Raw genomic sequence first — 18900 nt, forward strand, 5'->3', positions numbered from 1 at the left:
AGTGGCATTCTGAGTGCTTTATGCCTCCCTCTGGCTTGCCTCCTTCAAAACAGACATTTGCCAAAAGACACTAAGCCTAGTGACAAAACTATGGTCAACACAACTTACTGCTACTGCAGCCACTCTGCCAGGTCCCATTTTCCCAGAGTTTCCCAAGAATTTGCCCTAATGGTTGATGTGCTGCAATATGAAATGGGCCAGGTGAGCTCTCCGTGGCACAAAAAAAACTTTTGGATTATATCAATAACATAAAATGAAAAGAAAGCTGCTCTTAGCAGGCCACTCAACCTCCTGCATTTACAGTAATATGTCTCTTCTGGGTTTTTTTGGTGGATAGTGCATGTTCAGACATCTATTTTCCAAGTTCAGGAATAAAAGCTTTCAGGAATAAAGGCTGCAGAGCCTTTCCAGTGTACAAGTTAACCAACTGCTGGTGCCAGCAGGGGAAGATGGATGAACCCCACAGAGCAGCTGGCAGCACACAGGATGCTCAGGCAGCAGAAATGGTTAAAGCCAGGCAGGAGGTGTTTGTGTTCAGTGTGGAATAAAAGACACTGAAATGTTTGGCCACCATGCAGGCACAGTGTGTGACATGGCTGCTTAAAATACATTCAATTTTGGCAGTGCCAGCACAGGAGAAAATTATTATTGAAAAGAACCTGAGTAAAATGAAGTGTCTGTGGGTGAATACTGCCTCTGCTGCAGCATGGCAGTGCTGCCCCATCTCCTCCTGGGGCTGGGCGGGCTCCTGTTCACCTCAGGGCTGCCACCACAGCTTTTTATGCTGCCACAGAGTACATCAAGGGCTCCTCTCCCTGTGCCTCAAAGCTCACACGATGCTCAGGCTGGAAAACCACACCATGATCTGGGCTACAGCCCCCAGCCATCAGCGAGGCGAACAAAACCACAAGGGAGCAGAAGTCCAGCCAGAACAAGATCCAGAACAGTTTCTTCAATGCAAGAAGCATCAGCAGCTCCAGAGGTGCTTTGGAGGTGGGTAACACATCTTTCTGCAGGTGTTTGCCAGCTTAAGAGCAATGCCCCACAAGACCACACACAGTAAGAGATGGGTGATGTCTCCAGCCAGCAAAACTAGAAGGGGGTCACTGGTGCTTTTACAACACGTGAAAAACAGCGTGGAATCATAGAAATGCTAGGGTTGGGGAGGACCTTTAAAGGCCATCTAGAAAAGGCCATGAACAGGGACACCTTCCACTACCCCAGGTTGCTCAAAACCCTGAACAAACCCTGAACAAACCCTCAAAACCCTGAACAAACCCAGCTCATCCTCGAACATTTCCAAATATGAGGCAGCCTCAGCTGCTCTGGGCAGCCTGTAGAAATTCCTTCTTTATATCTGCTCTAGTAGTCTAACAGATACCATTTTTGAAAGACAACATCTAAAGATGCTGCCCAAGGCAAACAAAAGTCAATTGGCTATGAAGAGAAAGGGCACCTCAGATTCCTTTGCTGATTATCACTGGCTGCTAATTGACAGCCTTTACATCCAGGGAACATATTTCCCTGTCTGTTTAAGCAGTCAGTCCTTCACCTGCAGCAACACAGAGAACACTTCTGCCCTCAGAGGAGCCCTAAAAGAGGCTGGAAAAGGTGTGGAGAAGCATCCACACCCCAAGCTGCCCAGCTAAACACAGAGGAATCTGCATCAGAGCAGTCAGAGGTGTGGCACTGTTCAGTGTTTCCATGTGGAGCCCACACCACTTTAATATATCCAGAGCAGAACATCCCTGTAAAATCCTCACTTCAGAAAAGGGGATGGTCAAGCCACTGCAATAAAGAAGGGTTTGAATCCAGGGATGACTCTTATCACTGCTCTGCCAGAGACAGAGGAGACAGGGGACACCTTAGTGCAGATATTTACACCCTCAGTCTTCAGCAACACTGCGTGAAAACAGTATTTGAAGACAAATATACCCAAAATGTTCTTTGGACACATATACCACCAGTCTGAATTTTTCCCAAGTCATCTTTCTTTAAAGCAATAATCCAAACCCATGAGGAGGGACCTGGAACATCTAGGATTTGTTTTCATGGTCACCCCTTCAGAAAATCACCACTGGTACAAGGAGCTTAACTGCACAACTTTATCCTGATCTCTGCAGCGGGAACAAAACCAGTTGCACTAAAAACACAGCTTTTCCAAGAGGGAAAAGGATCTGGAATAAATGAAGGCAGAGCCAGACCCTGTGAATAATTGTCAGGGGTCACTCCAGCTTTAATCCCAGATCTGACACTAATTCTCTGTGTCGTGGAACGAGTCAATAAGTCTCTCCACCATGGAAATCATATTTAACCTACTTCTTTCAGGTTGCTTGGAGGATTAGTGCTCATAAAGCAATCTGAAGATTAAAAATCCTTTAAGTACTGTGGTTTGAATTGAGCCTGACCACAATGAGAACACCCACAAAAGCCCTGATGCATTTCTCCATTGTCAGTGCTGCAAAGGCTAAGAGTGAGCATAGCTACTGCACTGTGTTGCTAGAAATATAAAAAATGCAAAAAATAAAATATAAAAATAAATAAAATAAAAAATTTTAAAAATAAATAAAATTTTAAAAATAAAAAATTTAATTACCACTGGGTTCCACTCCTCAAGTGCTAATGACAGTGATGCAAAACTGAGACAGTACAACTCTGCTTTCAAATGAACAAACAGAAGTTGCACTCTGGAGGTGAAAATCAGAGGGTTGCAGCACGGTATCACAGAGAAAAACTTTCTCTAAAGTGGTCTCTGAACCCAAGAGTTGTTCCCATTTCTGTGCAATAACTGGAATTTGGAGCAGCATCACTGATGAGAGTGGCAGCAGCTTCTTTTACTTGTTGGATCTAATTTGGGTTTTTAGAATCCCTGGCATTGTTACTCGGCCAGACAGAAAACCACAACTTAGGGGCAGTTACACTTTTCCCTCAGAGAAACCCAAGAAGATATTTTTCATCCAGTTGAACAAGAATGTTTAAGGACTTGTTTTCTGTTTACATTTCCAAATATCAGCTGCAAATGCACATTTTATGGTGCAGCTGCTGAAACCAGCAGGGCTACAAGGACAGATTTTCACGAGCTGCACATTCATTGGAGTCATTTTTTACTCTGTACCTTCCATAAATGGCATGGATTATCCTATGAAACCTTTTTTTGGTCCTTCTTTTTTATACAGAAAACTATATTTAACATAGATAATTTTCTTTTTGTAGGGATAACTTTTGATACAGAGGCATGTACCCATGGGGGAAAATAACACTGTTTTCACCAAAAATCTACACCCATATTAGAGCTTCAAAATACATTCTGGTCACAAAGAATGAGTTGGATTCCAAAGAGGTGGACTTGATTTGAACTTGATCATCCTGATGGGTCCCTTCCAGCTCAGCATGTTCTATGATTCTGAGATGCACTGGGGGTGATGCAGTCCCTGGTTACCCTGTGCAGCTTTGGAGCCCGTCTGCTCACACCCCACTGGCTTTCAGCAAGGAGCCAGACAGAAAATGTGGCCTTCAATGTCTCATTTGCTGGGGAAAAGCCTAAAAGCAGCATTTTGGCCCAGAATGGGCAAGGATGAGCACACACATGGGGACCAGGCAAGGTGCAGCATTGACCTCCTCCTGCGCGGCACGCTCCACCAGCTCGGCGGGGCAGGGCTGCTCCCTCTCCTTAATACTCATCCATGCCACATTCCCAAGGCCAGGACCAAACCCCGTGGAGCAGACCACGGCATCTCTGCAGAGGACAGAGTTCTTCCAGGAGGTGTTCCAGTGCTCCAGGCATTTTCCCCACGGGAGCGCTGGGACTCCCACGGGCCCTGGCCTGTTCATGCCCCTTCTCCCCAAACACTCCACACAACCGGCTGGAAACACCCCTCCAACAGCACAGAAAACCCTCATGGCTATGAATTTCTGTGAAATGCTGAGCTGTGTCCAGTCCGGATGATCTCCTGGCAGGACTGATGCCCTGCACACCCCATCAGGGAGGAACATAAGCTCCATTCCAGTGCTCCAGGCATTTTCCCCACGGGAGCACTGCGACTCCCACAGGCCCTGGCCTGTTCATGCCCCTCTCTCCCAACACTCCACACAGCTGGCTGGAGACACCCTTCCAACAGCACAGAAAACCCTCACGGCTATGAATTTCTGTGAAATGCTGAACTGTGTCCAGTCCGGATGACCTTCTCGCAGGACTGGTGCCCTGCACATCCCATCAGGGAGGAACACAAGCTCCATTCCAGCGCTCCAGGCATTTTCCCCACGGGAGCACTGGGGCTCCCACAGGCCCCGGCCTGTTCATGCCCCTTCTCCCCAAACACTCCACACAGCTGGCTGGAAATGCCCCTCCAACAGCACAGAAAACCCTCACAGCTCTGAGTTTCTGTGAAATGCTGAACTGTGTCCAGTCTGGATGACCTTCTGGCAGGACTGGTGCCTCACACACCCTGTCGGGGAGGAACACAAGCTCCTCGGCCTCACGGAAACGAGGTCAGCAATTCCTTTGTGTGCTGTTCCCAAGGAGAGCAAAACACGCACCCGGCCAGCTTCCCCAGCTCTCTGGCACCCTGATGCTCTGTTCTGTGCTGGGATCACACCACAAAGCATCCCTGGCTCCAGCCCAGGCCACCTGCAAGCTGCTGGAGTGCTGCACAGGGAGGAGGCTTGGGGCTGCGTCCTCCCAAAAAGCACCACACACAGGAAGGAGCCATGGGATGCTGTGCCAGCAGATCAGCTCTGGAGCACCAGGAGGACAGGTCAGTTGTTATTCCACCCCATGCCAGTCACAGAAAGAACTGACCGACCACCATTCTAAGCTACTGCTGCTTGGAAAACTCCCACACTGCCATCTGACTAATGAATCAATTGATGAACATTAAGAAAACCCCAGAAAGGGATTTTCAGAAACCACGCTCTGGGTTCCCCATCCCAAGACCTCCAGAAGTTCACTGAAGGTGTGGGGTGGCCAGAAGTGGCTGGGAGGTGGGCAAGGCCAATGACAAGTCTTTCGGCTCTCACGTAATTATGCTGCTCATAAATGCTGTTTTGAATGTTTAATGATACTTGGTGTTGCAGCTGCCTCCCCTCAGAGCTCCAGCAGTTCTCCTGCATCACAGCAGTAGTTACATGTTTGATGTAGGCTATTATCCCTCCTTCCTGGTCAGTGATACTTCACACACGCACTCATTACTTTCAGGCCTTTCTCTACCTTAAGCTTTCCCATGCCAGTTCTGTCCCATTTATGCGTATTTATGATTTTTCTATAGGGAATATTTCATTTATTATTAAATCTGCTACTGAATAGCACAGTCCTTATTCCAAATTGCCAAAAAGAAAAAAAAATACATTTTAAAAAAGCTCATTAGTTGGCCACTTCTCAGAGCATCTCTGTCCTCTCCCACAGCAAGTAAGACTAGAGGGTGTCTCCTCCAGTTCTTGGGAAACATTTCCTGGAGTGTCTCCCAATTTTTTTTTTCTACATATCACCTCAAGAGAAGAAAAGCAATCCCTAGGGTCCTACACCAGCACCATCACATTCATGGGATAGCTCTTGCAAAACCTCCTCCCCTCATTCCCATCCCACTTTCAGCTCTAAACAGAAGAAAACTCCCTCAGGTTTGCAGCTTCCTGAATTCAAGGCTCTTGAGTTATTTTTCTTCTGGTCCCCTTTTTAGACTAGAGCTTTACTTTTGGGATGATCCCTGCTGCACAGCCCTGGTGAGGTGCAGCACAGCTCAGCCCCCCAGCTCCCTGCAAGCCCCTACCCAGCCTCATTCCCCTGGAGACAAAACCCTTCCCTGCCTTTAATATAACACAGGATTCAGCTTTATTTACTGTGCCAGTCTGATTCCCCTTGCATCTCTGTCGGGGGTTAATCTCTCTTTTAACTCCTATCTGCTCTCTCTTTGTACAGCTTTAAATCCTCCTGTAAAAGCTTGAAATGTGAAGTGCTATGAAAGGACATCCCCCACTGTGCCCACACCCCTCCCTGAGTCTATTTGCCTGTGTGCAGGGCTGCTGCTGCAATTTCTGCTCTTTTCCAGCTCCAGCATTCCCCCCAGAGCAGGAAAGGGAGCCCTGGTCACCTCAGGCAGCCCCAGTGGCACCTGCCTCTCTGCAGGACACAGACATTTCCCCTGTGGCTGCAGGGAGCAGAGATTTTGACAGGGCAGTGCAAAGCCTGGGTGCTCTAACTTCCAATAAAAATGGAAAACCACTGCTACACAGAGTTTCCTATCTGCTGTCCAAGTGTTTGGTGGCAGGAGCAGCGTGTGGGCACTGGGGCTGAAGGGAGGAGATACCCTATTTCCATACAATTTACAATTCAGGAATTACACAACAGATGCTGAGCCTGGTTGGAGCTGCAGACACCAGGCAGGGGTTATCTGGTACCCACTGAGCTGCAGTTCAGACAAGATATGCAGAAGTTGAACTCATCCATCAAATCACTCCTGCATTTCTTATTTTATTTCTTCTGCAAGAACTATCAACAAGACTCTGAGCAGATCCTCAAGTAGGGAAGGAGGAAGCTCCAGTCCAGCCAACAGGTCACCAGGACAGCTGCCTTCCCACTGACATTGCAAGGGTCAGGTAAGGCCTGCAGAGCCCTTCTGTGCTCCTGGCAGAACATCACACTGTTCTGCAGTTTGGAATTAGCAGTTTCATGTGAAACAGACCCAAGATATTTTTTTCCTGGCCTCATAGAACAGCTTTGCAGGGAATGCACCTGTGAAAGCATTGGCCAGACAGAGGCACCAGGGAATAAAGCCCACAGCACTTGACCCAGTCCTTGCACTTCTCAGGAGGCTTTCCCAAGCCCTTTACTACCCGAGATCTCTGGACACTGGCCTCCCTTTGTGTCCATCACCTGGCATGGGCTGCTGCCATGTCACACCGTTCAGGGCCCAGGCTGAGGCTCCTTTTCTCCAGGCTCAGCCCCTTCCCAGCTCTCTCAGCCTCTCCTGGGGCTCCAGCCCCTTCCCAGCCCCATTCCCTTCCCTGGACACACTCCAGGCCCCCTCATGTCCTTCTTGCCATGAAAGCTCAGAGCTGTCCCCAGCTTGGCCTCGTCAGTGCTGGCACAGAGCAGTGTGAAGCGTGCTGCTCAGGTCAGGCTGACTGCAGCAGAAATGCAGGTTTTCAAGAGGGAATTTTTGCCAGACTCCGGGCTCCTACCCAGAGGGATGACACACAGGGAAATCAGAGCCAGGATGTGGGCACACAAGGCATCTTTTGTTCCTCTGCGAGAAAAGCAAGAATCAGCCAGGCCATCAGCAGCTGTGCTGTCCTTCTGTGTGACCATGGCACAGCTTCCAGACTGCTCCCAGGAGGGCAAATACCTTCTGTGGCCCCCCAGCCACACTGCACCTCTCCAGGACAGGACCCTGACCAGAGCAGGTGCCTGCACTGCCCTGCAGGCAATCCATGTCCCAAGGCACTCACTGTTCCCAACTCAGGGCCAATAACAATCACTAAATGATCCATCCTTCCACCATCCCAGCACCCCTAACCATCAGCACCACTAACAATCACAAAATGATCCATCCTTCCACCATCCCAGCACCACCAACCATCACTAAATGATCCATCCTTCCACCATCCCAGCACCACCAACCATCACTAAATGATCCATCCTTCCACCACCCCAGCAGCACTAATCATCACAAAATTATCCATCCTTCCACCATCTCAACACCACTAACCATCACCACTACTAACAATCACTAATGATCCATCCTTCCACCATCTCAACACCACTAACAATCACAAAATTATCCATCCTTCCACCATCTCAACACCACAACCATCACCACCACTAATAATCACTAATGATCCATCCTTCCACCATCCCAGCACCCCTAACCATCACACCTCTAACAATCACTGGATGATCCATCCTTCCACCCTCCCAACACTTGACTCCACCGCCTCCAGCAGCAACACTTGGAGCAAACTGACTCCATGCTGCTCATTTTGTTTAAAACAACACTGTTTCAGTGAACTGAGTGTGTTTAGTCCCACACTGGGTATCTGGGGAGTTTCTAAAGAACTGTAAAAATTAGAGGATGTTTCATATGAATTTTAATCACTTGCCTATTTTTGTTTGGTTTTTCTTTTTTAACCTGTTTCACATGCAAGGGCTGCAAAACATCCTCTTTGTGAAAAGCTCATACTTGAGGGGAGTTTTAACACACACTGAATCCACTGTAGGTGTTCAGGTGCTTTATGAAAAATTCTGACTCAAAAAAGGGATCAATGTTGTTACGCAACATCTGCAGCACCACCAACAGCTTTTAGTTTTTCCTTTTTTTTTATTTTGGGGGTTTTTTCCCCTTTTAAATTGGTATTTTCTGATGACAGGACAAAAGCAAAAACAGGATGCCACACAGTTACCTGTGAAGGTGCCTCCTGTCCCATCTCTTGGGCACTGAGGCCCTGGCACCCTGTCTCTGCATGGAAAGCTCAGAAATAAAAATCTAATTACCTCCAATTTTTCTCATTTAACACAGAGTCTTAAGTTTTGTGCCCTTTTCCCTTGCCATCCACTCAATCCCATTCAATCCTCTTCACTGTTCTTTCCCTGTGTGCTCTGGGCCACTAATGGACATAAAATATTCAAAAACCCCCAAGACTGGACAGACTGTTTTCCTACTCTCAGTCACCTTGAAAATTTGACCTTCTGAGACAGCAGGCTTGAGTTTTATTCCTGATCTATAAGGATGCACCAGACATAATCCAATTGTTTAAAAGCTGAACTGCAAAACAAGTGATATCTTTGCACCAGTTTAGGTTTAACAAGCCACATCCCACCTCACCCCAAAGCAGTAAAGCTGAGCTGCAGACACGAGGCATCCCACAGAGTCAGCATTTCAGCTGGAAAAAGGGCAAAAAGAACTCCTTTATCCATCACCCAGGGGCTATGCCATCCACACCCCCTGCCCCAGCAGCTCCTCCACTCTCCTTGGAGCACCGTGGAGGGAAAAGCTTGGATCAAGCTGCAGAGAACACAACGCCCACCCAGGAGTGCTCAGACTTAAAACTCAGTGTGCCACATTTTAAGGCACATTTCAAACAACCAGGTAGATTCCTATAATCCATGTCCCAATCTCCTCTCAGCCCTGTCTGAAACCCTCTTTTGTACCCAAGCCTGCAATTACCATAATAACAGCCCAAAACAGAGAGCACCAGAGGAGCACTGAGCAGTGAGCACCTTGCCTGAGAGCTCTGAAGGTGGTTATTTTCCTGTCCCCTTGAAAACAGAGCAGTCTGAACTGCCCAGAGACAGGAGTTATCCTTTATGAGTTGCTGTCAAAAGTAGCTTTATTCTGATAAGGAGGGAAGCAGAGACAAGCATCGTTGGCTAGGGCTGTTATCCCACTGCCTGCAAAATTCCTGAGGGATGTGGGAGAACAGCACCTAGCAAACCTCAGCTCCTGAAGTTTGTCCCTAGCACAAACTTCAGCAGAAAAGTGAGCTGTTGCCTTGTGTTTTAGACATTTGTCCTGGAAAACCCACAGGTCCTGTCCACATGGGTCAGCAAAACCCTGGTATCCTCTAAAAAGAACCCTGCAGCTTGCTGCTCAGTCTGAAATCACACAAGGACAAAATCCTAACCTAAGTCTTCCTCTTTCTGCAGGCAGCTCCCCAAATCCCTGAACTGTTCTCAAAGCAGTTTTGCCCAGAGCATAAGCACTTGCAGGAGTGCACTGCAGGCTGGACTCATTTTGGGTGCAATCCATCCGATCTCTGGCTATGGCAGTGCTCCTCCAGATGCATTTCTGGACTGAAATCTGGCTCAATTTTTTATTAGAAATGTATCCTATCTCACCACTAAAACCCAGACAGAGCAGAAAGAAAGAACCTTGGGAAATCGTTCAGTGCTTCCTCTTGCTGTTAAAAGCCAGAGCTGTACAAAAATCTCAGCTAATTCACAAGCAAACAAAAACACACTGCGTGAGTCCTGACAACTATAATAAAATGATCCCTGGTACAACAATTTTCAGTTTCCTCTCCAATTCTCTTTTGGATCATGACTTGTTTCTTAGGAACAAAGTCCTACACTTGTGCCCAGCAACACAACAAGCAGGGAAATAAATAAAGTAAAACTCTCACCATATCCATCTGGTGAAGGCAGGGATTTGAGGGACCCATAAATATCTCCAAGTATCTGCCAGTTAACGCCTAACTCAAAATCACAGTATCTCCATAAAGTAACAACTAGCATTAGCTTCTGGATTTAGTTTGATTATCTCACCAAACTATCTGAAATGTGGTTTCCTCTAAGCTATTAAACATGACATTTGCAGAGTGGTTTGAAATTCTTCCAGGAAACTCATCCAAGAAGCAACAAGAGAGGGATCCCCCTGAGTTCCTGAGGAGCACAGGGATCCCCATCAGCCCAGCAATCTGGGTGCAGTACTGGGATCAAGTCATTAGGCAGAATTAATTAGAAATACCTAACCTCCAGCACACTGTCTTTCACCACTTTGCTTTCACTGAGCATCTGGAGCATTTAATGGCATTTTTCCCCATTTTGACCCAAACCCCCGTGGCTGGGCCCCCCACCCTGACCTGGCCATCTGCTTGTAGGCTTCCTCGGCCACGGCGAAGATGTGGGGGTCCATGTCCCCCATGTTCTGGCCGCTGTAGGCGTAGATGACATCCTGCTCGTAGATTGGCAGCTGCTCGTAGGGGTTGATGGCCACCAGCACGATACCTGAGGGCAGACAGACAGGCAGGGGGTTGATATTTCTGGGTTTTCAGGGCTTGTCTTAGTTGCCTCAGTAAGGTTTTTTTAAAATGCAACGATTGAGAGTTAACAAAGAAAGTGAGTGGGGAAGGGCTCATAATTGTTATCTCAGCATCCCCTTCAATAGGAAGGCAGTAAGCCCCTGTACAGCTACAAAGGAGATGCACAAAACTGGTGAGAAGAGCAAAAATATACAATAATCTCCATTGTGTGAAGACAGGCTTTGTAGGAGGGGTGAGGAGAGATCAATACAGCCTGAGCCAGCACTACAGAAAAGCAATTCCTGAGCAACCAAAGCTCTGCTAGAACCTAACAAACATCCCAGGTTTTCCCCTGGCCTGGGTTGTGAGTAAAAACTCCTAGCAAAGAATGTGCCCAAATCAAACTGAAATACATAAATCACAGGGAAGGAATGCCAGAGCCTGCTCTGAGGCTTTCATGTCTGCCTCCTCTCCAGCTCCGGGCACTGAGCAGGGAGCTGATGAGAGGCCAAGCCACACGTGTGCTCCCCGTGGGCTCCAGGGAGCTGCTCTGCACCCAAGCTCCACCTCTGGGGAGTTTTGGGTCGGGCAGGTCTCAGCTGTGCCTGCAAGGAGCTCCAGGAGCTCCTGGCTGTGGGGCCAGCATTGCGCTCCTGGTTGTGGGGCCAGTGCACCTGTCTGTGAGGCCAGCGCCAATGTTCCCAATCCCCAATGTCCCCAGTCCCCCAATGTTCTCAGTCCCCCAGTGATGTCCCCAATGTCCCCAATGTCCTCACTGCCTTCAATGCCCCCAATGTTCCCAGTCCCCCAATGTCCCCACTGCACCTGGCTGTGGGGCCAGCACTGTACACCTGGTTGTAGGGCCAGTGCCAATGTCCCCCGTCTCCAATGTCCTCAGTCCCCCCAATGTCCTCACTGTCCCCAATGTCCCCAATGTCCCCAGTGTCCCCAATGTCCCCAGTGCTCCCAATGTCCCCAGTCCCACAATGTCCCCAATTCCCCAGTGTCCCCACTGCACCTGGCTATGGCGTCAGCACTGTGCTCCTGGCTGTGGGGCCAGTGTCAATGTCCCCAGCCTCCATTGTCCTCAGTCCCCTCAATGTCCCCAATCCCCCAATGATGTCCCCAATGTCCTCACTGCACCCAATGTCCCCAGTGTCCCTACTGCCTCCAATGCACCCAATCCCCCAATGTCCCCACTCCACCAGGCTGTGGGGCCAGCACTGTGCTCCTGGCTGTGGGGCCAGTGCCAATATTCCCAATCCCCAATGTTCCCAATCCCCCCAATGTCCCAAAACCCAATGTCCCCACTGCACCTGGCTGTGGGGCCAGTGTTGTGCTCCCAGCCCAGCCAGTCCAGGGCTCAGCAAGCTCCCACTACAGGAGCACAGGAGCTCTCAGCTTGCAGCAAACACCAGGAAAGGCAAAGGGCAGTGACTGTCCCAGCAGCTGCCCCTGCAGGACATTGACCCAGCTGCCTCACCCCTGCCCCGAGCCCTGCTCCTGCCTGCTGGCTTCCTGGTTCTGCTCAGGTCACCCAACAATTTCCCTGACTCACCAAAACCACAAAGCAAACCAAGCTGAAGGGCTCTGCTCACTTCAGACAGGCACCTTCCTGCCCTTCTCAGCCACCTTATAACCCCAAGCACAAGGCATGCTGCAGCCAGGCAGAGCTTTGTAACCAAACCTACACAGCCCAAATGACTGCATCCCCAGCAATGCTGTGCTCCAGACAATCATGAACCTTCTTAGAAGCTGCCTTCACAAAACCTCACTGATTCTGGGTGAGAGCAGGCCTGTGGGTGACTGAGGGCACACGTGCAGTTGCAAAAGGCTGCAAGTTATGCCAGTAATCCAACAGTACACATCATTAAATACTGAAAGTTAACATTACTCAGAACCACAGAGGCAACATATTTCTACGGCACTATTTTAAAGTCATCTCCTCCTGCCAGTTTTCTCCTCTGCAACCCCAGTCACAGCTGTACACACCAGCTTTAACAGGACACAGGGAATGGCTTCCCATTGACAGAAGCAGGGCTAAATGGGATATTGGGAATTAGGAATTGCTGGCTGGGAGGGTGGGCAGGCCCTGGCCCAGGGTGCCCAGAGCAGCTGGGGCTGCCCCTGGATCCCTGGCAGTGTCCAGGGCCAGGCTGGATGGGGCTTGGAGCAGCCTGGGACAGTGGAAAGTGTCCCTGCCCGTGGCAAGCAGTTGGAACATGATCTTTAAAACCCCTTCCAACCCAAACAAGTCTGGGATTCTATTAATTGCCTTCTTTTCTTTCTTCTTAATTTTTTCAAGCTGCACTTTGTTGCTGTCCATGCACAGGTAACTGCTCTCCCGGATAGCTCTGGCAAGGCGCCCTCCCCAAAAATCACAAACCCAAGTTCACACCTGCCCTCCTCCTGCTTTGAATTTGGGAGTTAGTTAATTCCCAAAGCCATGAAGAAAAGGAAGGAAATGGCAGCACTGGAAGGCTTTCTGCATTTTTTCTGGAGGAAAACCTGCTGTGGACATTCCTCAGTAGTATCTCTCTGTCTGGCATGCCATGTTCATGGTTTTTTAAGTCCTACTTTTCCCCTCTGGGGGCTGCCAAGCACGTGCAAGGCTGGCCCCAGACTCATCTGACAGGATGTTCCCAGCAAGAGCAGGTGGACCATGAGCTCAGCAAGGTCACAGCGCACCAGCCCTCAGAAACCACCTCTGGTTTTACACACACTCAAAACTAAACCCACCACCCCAGGCTTTCCTCACGCTGATGGTCTCAAGGGGCTCCTCTGTGGCCCCACAGCCTCTGAGGAGCTGAAGGTGTGCTCTGGACACTCACCACAGTAGGTGTAGATGTGGTTGGACTCGAGGAACCTGACTTTGAGGTTGTGCAGGACAGCAGGCTCGTGCAGGTAGCTGAGGGCTGTCAGGTCATTCTGCCCCACCAGGATGTCCGGGTTGCGCAGGAAGGGCAGCTCACTCCCTGGCAGGTCGATGGGATACTCATAGAGCTGAGGAGACACACGAGGAACACAAAAAAAAAACAGCTCCTTTAATGGCTTGTAGCTTTTCCAGGCATAACTCCTGCTAGTGTTAAACACTTACACGTCCTGCTGTAAATTAAATTAAAAGCCCCTTCATGATAAATGCTCCAGGGACTTGCATGGCAGACTGCCAGGTCACGCCTCTGGTAATGGCTTTGAGCTGACCACCATGTGGTCCTGGTGGACACTGATGGTCCACGAGCACTAACCTGGCCACACCTGAGTCATTTTCAGGCCAGCCTTGGGACAAACAGCCTTCAGCCCGCTCTGAGCAGCGACAGCAGTGACAGAAATCCACAGCTTCATCTGATCTAAGCATCTTCCTGCTCTTGGAAAAGCAGCCTCATTCCAAACTAGACCATGCTTTTACCATCAGAGCAATTTCTCAGCTCACTTTTAATTCAGGTTACTTTTATACCTGAAACCTGGCACTCCTTGAGGAAGAGAGGACATGGAGAAGCACGGAGTCCCTGCTGCTGAAGTGTCTGAGGAGCCAGGTTACGCTGCTGAAGTTGGCATATGGGCAGCCTTATGCTATTTTTGACTCCTTCCCAAATGAGCAACAGAGCCATCAACTAAAGAAAAGCTGCATTTTTTTCTTTACAGAGGAGGGGAAAAAAAATTGCCAGTGATGCTGCTTCCCACAGGGTGCCTCAGAAGGGAGGCCTGATGATGCTCAGCTCCCATCAGAAGGGAGGAATCCCAGCTTCCAAGCAAAACCACTGTGACTGCACTGGATCCCTGCCCATGCAAACAGCACAAGGAAGGCTGACCCAAGTGCACGAGGCCAGGCTCCCTCAGCGTGTCTGACAACCTCAGGCTGGTTTTATCCTCTGGTTCCACGTTGTCAATGCCAATTTTCAAGAGCTTGCACTCAGTCTCACATCTTAATGGCAAACACACCAGGGATGCCCTGTGATATTTAACAGCCAGCTCTTCATTCAGAGGGAGCTCTCGTGCATACAGAGCAGAGCCAGGAGCCACAAAACCCGTGAAGACTCACTTAAAGCACAAGGACAAAAGGAAGCACTGAACAGCTGGGTAATGCATGGTGGCTGTCAGGAACAAAAGGCGAATTTCTACAGCTTTGAATCCCCTGAAGGTATGTGTGCTGGGTATCTCCAACCTCATGCACTCAAGTGCTGCTCCCCTTTGCCAGAGCTTTTCAGTCCAACATGACACAGATCCAGGCAAGACTTCATACAGGAAAGCATCAAACAGGGCACTCCCAGAGACCTCAGCCTCTTGCACAACCCCAAAATGAGATGTTCCATGTTTCACCATGACTATGACATGCTTATTAAGCTACTACCTACAACACCTGGTAATCCTTTCATCACCTTGTACTTTAATGTTGCTGATCCTGAACTCAGCTGCACAAAGGGATTTGACCTTGCAGGGCTCCTCAGCCCCTTTAGTTTCCAGGGAAATATCCAGATTAAAGAGGAAAAAAATAATTCCTGCCCAAGTACTAAAACTGCAAGAGATCTCTGCCAGGAGGGGAGGATGGGGGTTGTAGTACTCAGCAATAGGAGCAGGTACTTTGGCAGCCTGAGCACAAGTGGAAGAAAGGAGCTCCTGTGGCTGAGATGGGCACCCAGGCACCCATCAGTGTCCAGCCCTGGCTCCAGCAGCACAAGGAGCTGGAGCTGCTGCAGCCAGTGCAGAGGAGGCCACGGAGCTGCTGCCAGGGCTGGAGCCCCTCTGCTCTGGAGCCAGCCTGGCACAGCTGGGGCTGCTCAGCTGCACAAGAGAAGGCTCCAGGGACACCTCAGAGCCCCTGCCAGGGCCTCCAGGGGCTCCAGCAGAGCTGCACAGGGACTGGGGACAAGGCCTGCAGGGACAGGACAAGGGGGAATTACCTTAAACTGAAGGCCAGTAGGCTTAGGTAAGATATTAGGAGTAAATTCTTGGCTGTAATGGCAGTGAGGCCTTGGCCCAGGGTGCCCAGAGCAGCTGGGGCTGTCCCTGGATCCCTGGACATGTCCAGGGCCAGGCTGGATGGGGCTTGGAGCACCCTGGAATAGTGGAAGTTGTCCCTGCCCATGGCAGGGGGTGGAATGGGATGAAATTTACGGTCCTTCCAACCCAAACCATTCCACAATAAAATGATGATTCTATGCCTGGTGCTTCCAAGGGATTGTAGGGTGGCATCTGTGCACCTCCTCATCCAGATTTATCCCTGTGGAAGGTAAAAAGGCATCAAGCATCCTCCATCCTTTATCCTCCCCAGAAAGCTGCCCTATGCTGGAAGAGCAAACTGGGCAGGACAACAAAAGCAGCTGAGGCCAAGCCAAGAAGAAGAAACAGCAGCAAGCACTGGGTGCAGACCCCAACATCAACAACATTCCCTGCAAACCTGGCACACTCACACGCAGCCAACAGCCTGAGCTTGAGCTGCTCTGAAAGAAAAACTGCTTTGACAAACTGCCCAATCAACCACAGCTCGTTCCTGTTCTCCATCTTCCATCAGGCAATGTGGTGAAAATGCTCCCCGCAGTGGGGAAACGTCTGGCGTGGAGGGGATGGGAATTACCCACCCTGCTCGGCACATATGGATCTGTAGTGGGTGGTCTCTGCTAACTCTGCCAGGCAATGGAGCAGATCACACTCTAGACAGCTCAGGAAACCCCACCTGCTCAATGAAGAGAGATGGTTTAGGTGCAATTCTTCATGAAAAATGTATTTATTCTTCCCGCTACAGCAGGCAGCTCGTGGTGGGCGCACAGCATGGCTGCTCCCTTCCCATAAACTGAATTTGCAGCTGATGCAAATGCCATGGTTAACTTCATCTGCAATTCCCTGCTGTCACCCAATGTCCCACCCCAGGAGGCTCTGTGTGGAACAGGGAGCAGCTGCTCCTCCCCAGCCTGTGTCCTGCTCTAGGGATGATTTATTGCTGGCTGTACTCACGCTACAGCCCGGGCTGTTTGCGCATTTGGAACCAGCGCTGGCTAGAAAACATCTACATTTAAATGAGTTTTGTGTTTTTCCCTTTGAAAAGCTTTTCTCATTTAAAAATGAAGCAGAGAAAAAAAGGGGTTTTACGTAAGAGTATGTTCAGAGAGGAAAACTGAGGCGTGGAGAAAGCTGTGGCACAGCAGCCACCTCTGAGCTGGGCGTGGGTTTTCCATCAGCACCCGAGGTTGAGTGGATGCCACCAGCCGTGCTCTCCACAATTTGTTCGGCAGCAAAAAGCACAAACAGGCACTTCTGACATACTGCTGCTATTAAAAAAAATACATCCTGGTATCACAGACTATTACCAGTTTGCCAGGAGATGAAAAGAGATGGTGGAGGTCAAGGGCTTTTCTCGCAACCTAATGTAACACAAGTGTCTAGGGAGGGAGCAGGCAGGGAAAAAGTGAAAGTGTTGAGGCAATAAAACACATTTTAAACCACTTCACAGAAGCTATGAAATGGCTCAGGCTTCTTCACACATTAATTCGAGGCTTTAAATTGCTAAAAAGAATAATGACATTCAAAAGCTTACAGTTTCATCTTCAAGTTTCAGCTGGAGGCTTTTATCTCCCTCTTTGTAATCCTTGATAATTTCTGCCGATCTCCAAACTTCATCAGGGTCAGGAATCCAAACCCTAGTGTACTGGAGAGGTGGAAAAGAAAAGAAAAGAAAGAAAAAGTTTAAACACAATGAAACCTCGGGAAATTAAATGAGAAATAAATTAATTCTCCATTAATACAGCCTCACACATTGTAAAGTCAATGCAGCTAAACCATTTATTTTAGTAAAAGAAAAAATAAGTCCAGTTTTAGTTCTTGGGGTTAATTACAGATCAGAAGTCTAATTTTTCAGTCTAATTTTCTCCTGGACAAGGTGTTCACTGGCTCACTACCAATCTAAAAGGCAGGGTAAAGTTTCAAGGTAAACATGGAATTTAATTTCCCTGGGAAAAAAAAAAAAAAACAAACTTTCCAGAAGGCTTTTATGAAATAACTCAATTCCTCCCCAGCAGTCCCTACACCAAATTGTGTTTATTTTGCTCAAAACAAGGCAGTTTGGTCCCCCACAGAGCGAGCCCTGACCCAAACCCACTGCCACAGACAGAGGCAGGAAAATGAGGACACCAAAGCCAGCTCCTTCAGCTGGAGGTGAACACACAAACAGGCTCCAGGAACGCACTTGCATTTAAATGAATTCATGAATTAGGTTAAATTTAACCTTTTTTTTTTTTTGCATCTACAAAGCCAGGGCCACCAAGGGGTAAGCCCCAGGGCAGACCTGTGCAGCCCAGCTCAGGGAGCCAGGCTGGTGCTGGACTCCTCCTGTCAGAACCCAGGACATTCCTCTGGCTGCCCTGCAGGACCTGAGACCCTGGCAGGGGGCTCAGAGACCTTGGCACAGAGTCAAAGACATCTCTGCCTTCGATTTTAACCCATGGAAACAATTACCAGCTTTGTGCGAGGATTTACAAGCTACAAGAGTTTGAGTAGAATGATAGTGAATTTATGACAGGGTGAAAATGTAGAATTTTGGGGTTTTTAGAATGGGGGTTCAAGAGGCAAGATGGAGGAATCTGGGTGTGTGCTGTCCTTCTCCTTCTCCTTCTTCTTCTTCTTGTCCTCCATCTTCTGCTGTGATGGTGACACTTTTGGATTAGTTTAGGATAGAGACAGAGTATCTAGCACAGATGATAGGTACTAGAAAATTATTGTAAATAAAGTACACGCAGTTTTTAGCATAAAAAACTATCACCACCCCAAAGGCAGGGGCTGTGCCACAACCCGACCTGCTGGACAGATCTCAGCAGGTCAGAAAGAGGATGTGTTAGATAAGAGAAAATAAACAACCTTGAAAACCTGAGCTGAGGAATCCCAACTTCTTCCTCAAACTCGGGGCTGGGAAAAAAGACTTTTTAATACCTTGGGAGCACTTTCAGCAACACAAAACCCGAGATCCTCCAGCCCACAGAGCCAACAGGAACCCTCCAACACCCACGGATTTACTGGCCCTTTGGGGCAGCTCTCCCCTCTATTCCTCCTGCTGATTGAAATGAGAGTTACAGAATCTTATTCCTACTCAGAGCTCCAGGGGCTCGGGGAAATCCCAGCCAGCCCAAGTGACAGCAGCCTCAGAGCCCCAAAGGTTTTGGCTTTCATTTGAAAGCAAACTCCAGC

At 48.9% G+C, this 18900-nt stretch overlaps 1 protein-coding gene across 4 annotated transcripts in view; it reads right to left on the reverse strand.

The window, feature by feature from the left end:
• The window catches only part of MYO5B (myosin VB), a 147769-nt gene that overhangs the window by 101480 nt on the left and 27389 nt on the right, over positions 1 to 18900 (reverse strand). For all 4 annotated transcript variants that reach the window (XM_077171520.1, XM_077171518.1, XM_077171519.1 and 1 more), the window contains exons 2-4: positions 17258 to 17368; positions 13560 to 13731; positions 10570 to 10714 (exon numbers count right to left, since the gene is read on the reverse strand). In XM_077171520.1, the coding sequence (XP_077027635.1) occupies positions 10570 to 10714; positions 13560 to 13731; positions 17258 to 17368 (428 nt within the window). The remainder of the gene's footprint in view (positions 1 to 10569; positions 10715 to 13559; positions 13732 to 17257; positions 17369 to 18900) is intronic.

Source organism: Agelaius phoeniceus, chromosome Z (assembly GCF_051311805.1).
Source record: "Agelaius phoeniceus isolate bAgePho1 chromosome Z, bAgePho1.hap1, whole genome shotgun sequence".
NCBI classification, from domain to species: domain Eukaryota; kingdom Metazoa; phylum Chordata; class Aves; order Passeriformes; family Icteridae; genus Agelaius; species Agelaius phoeniceus.